Source organism: Anastrepha ludens, chromosome 5 (genome assembly GCF_028408465.1).
Source record: "Anastrepha ludens isolate Willacy chromosome 5, idAnaLude1.1, whole genome shotgun sequence".
NCBI lineage: Eukaryota > Metazoa > Arthropoda > Insecta > Diptera > Tephritidae > Anastrepha > Anastrepha ludens.
The window spans coordinates 123,945,743-123,948,191 of NC_071501.1; the positions used below are offsets into that span (position 1 = coordinate 123,945,743).

The 2,449-nt window shown below is 34.4% G+C and overlaps 1 protein-coding gene across 1 annotated transcript; it reads left to right on the forward strand.

The window, feature by feature from the left end:
• Window positions 1–1,264: 1,264 nt before the first annotated feature.
• Window positions 1,265–2,020, forward strand: LOC128864893 (DNA topoisomerase 1). The gene has a single exon (XM_054104653.1). The coding sequence runs from the start codon at window positions 1,265–1,267 to the stop codon at window positions 2,018–2,020; it is 756 nt and encodes a 251-aa protein (XP_053960628.1).
• Window positions 2,021–2,449: the final 429 nt, after the last annotated feature.

Consider the following 2,449-nt stretch of genomic DNA (forward strand, 5'->3'; position numbering starts at 1 on the left):
TAACGGAATCTCTGAGCTTAATTTTCACTGGCTTCTAAAAATCTGATCGACTTGAAATTTTGCACACCTATCAAGGACCGATGACAATGCAATAATTTGATAAAAGTGTTCCATTATCCTTATTAGGATTGCCAGGATTAATATTTTCTTTTTTTTACTGTGGGCAAAAAGTAAGGTGAATTTGGTTGTAAAATGAAAAATCTTTATTTATTCTTGTAAATCAGTTTCTCAGGCTCCCTCCACGAAATAAGTTCTTCATCCCGATTACTTCTTCATCACGGCCGATAACTGCATAGCTTTAGACTCACAGTCGATAAGAAAGGAATTAAATATAACACGAATATATCGAATCATTTATTCACTGACTGCAATGATATCAATAATTTTCATTCATAATAAAAAAAAATAGTTTAAAGAAACTAAAAAACACCCTTTTTTGCTAATCGAACTAAAAAGTAGAAAATAAAAAATAGTTTAAAAAAACTAAAAAACACGCTTTTATTGCTAATCGAACTAATTAAAAAGTAGAAAATAAATTTTAATGACAAAGAGACCTATAATGAAGTAATAGTAAATCGAACGATCAGTCATAGTCAACTACCTCAGAACAGAATTATAACAAAAATTAAGAAACAAATAGAGTAATTCAAATTAGAGTTAAAAGCGTGGGATGCATTTTGCTTCACTTTGATAACCCTCTGTACATAGGTAGTTGCCAATACAATGATTGTAATATTTACTATATCAAGCATCCCACGCTTTTAACTCTAATTTGACTTACTCTATTTGTATCTTAATTTTTGTTATAATTCTGTTCTGAGGTAGTTGACTATGACTGATCGTTCGATTTGCTATTACTTCATTATAGGTCCCTTTGTCATTAAAATTTATTTTCTACATTTTAGTTCGATTAGCAATAAAAGCGTGTTTTTTAGTTTTTTTAAACTATTTTTTATTTATTTCGAGTATTCTTAACAAAACATGCATATCGATATTTATCTAAGCAGGTAGTTTTTTTAGGCGCTCCGTACATACAGAGAAGAAATCGAATTCCGCTGGTGATTATATGACCGACTGCATTCTTGATGTTGGTAACTCTTTTTCATGCTTTTGAGATATTAATATTTTGCTATAAATGCGAAATTTCTGCCTGTGTACCAATTTTAAAGCTTTTGTTTTTCTATTTTGCCTCATTCACTGTGTCGATTTTGCTATAAAACTGAACTCAAATTATGTTACAGTGGCAATTCGTCCGCAAATGAAAATGCGTCGTCACCTAAAAGTCTTACTGCTGTTCGCCCTCTTGGTCACCTTTGTGACCGCGAAGAAGAAGGAAGAGAAGGAGGAGTCCTCCGAAGAGAAGGAAGAGGAGGGCAAGAAGTATCACAAGGAGGAACATAAGGAGAAGAAGCACAAGGGTGATAAGGGCCATAAGGAGCATAAGGAATGGGAGGAGGGCGAGAAGAAGCATCATGAGGAGGAAGACCATGAACATAAGTACGGCAATAAAGGAGGCAAAAAGAAGAATTACTATGATGAGGAGGAGGAATATGGTGAGAAAAAAGAACATGGCGAGCATAAGAAGGGTGGCAAGCATCATCACAAGAAGAAGCACAAAAAGGGGCACAAAGAGTTGGAATATCACAAGAAATTCAATAAGGATGAGTATAAGAAGGAAAAGAAATTCTACGATGATGAGCATAAAGCCGGACATCATAAGAAATACGGTAAGGATCACAAGCATGATGAAGCAGAGGAGGGTGGCCATAAGAAGGGCGAGCACTATGAAGCGGGCAAGAAGAAAGGACACAAGCAGAACAAAGAACACTATCAAAAGGGCCACAAAGATGAGGATGAGAAGAAATACAAGAAGAAGCATAAGCATGGCGAACATCATGAGGAGCATGAGGAGTATGGTAAAAAGGGGGAGAAGAAGGAGAAACATAAGGAGGGTCACAAGAAGGAAAGTAAGAAGGAAAAGGAGAAGAAGAGTAAAAAGGAGGAGGAAAGCAAGAATTGAGGCGGTGTTCCGTAGTTTGAATAAATTAATGTGCAATAAAGTAGATATTATTTATTTTCATATGTACTCGTATCAAAATATGTACAAATTGTGATCAAAGCAATGACGGACGTGCAAGAACTCTCGCGTTTGTCAGCTTGCGCCTCAGATATGTAATAAAATATTACCATAAATCTTAAAATATTGCTCTATGTTTATTTATAAGTTTAATTTTTCTTCGTCTAATGTCTTTCCGGGCAATGGTTTTGTCCGCTTTGAGGGCAATAAAAAAAATTTCATTAAAATATGATGGAATTTTTTTCTTGCTTAACCTCGATAGTGTTCAACATTTATCGTATGATTTGACTAATTAAAAAAGGCTTAAATATAAAAAATAAGCTCTAATGGAACATTTCTTATGTTGCAAGGGAACTGCAGCATTTTAGTTCA

What these genes read in the sequence shown, in the direction of transcription:
- LOC128864893 (XM_054104653.1), top strand. Translation starts at nt 1,265, where the DNA reads ATGCGTCGTCACCTAAAAGTCTTACTGCTGTTCGCCCTCTTGGTCACC.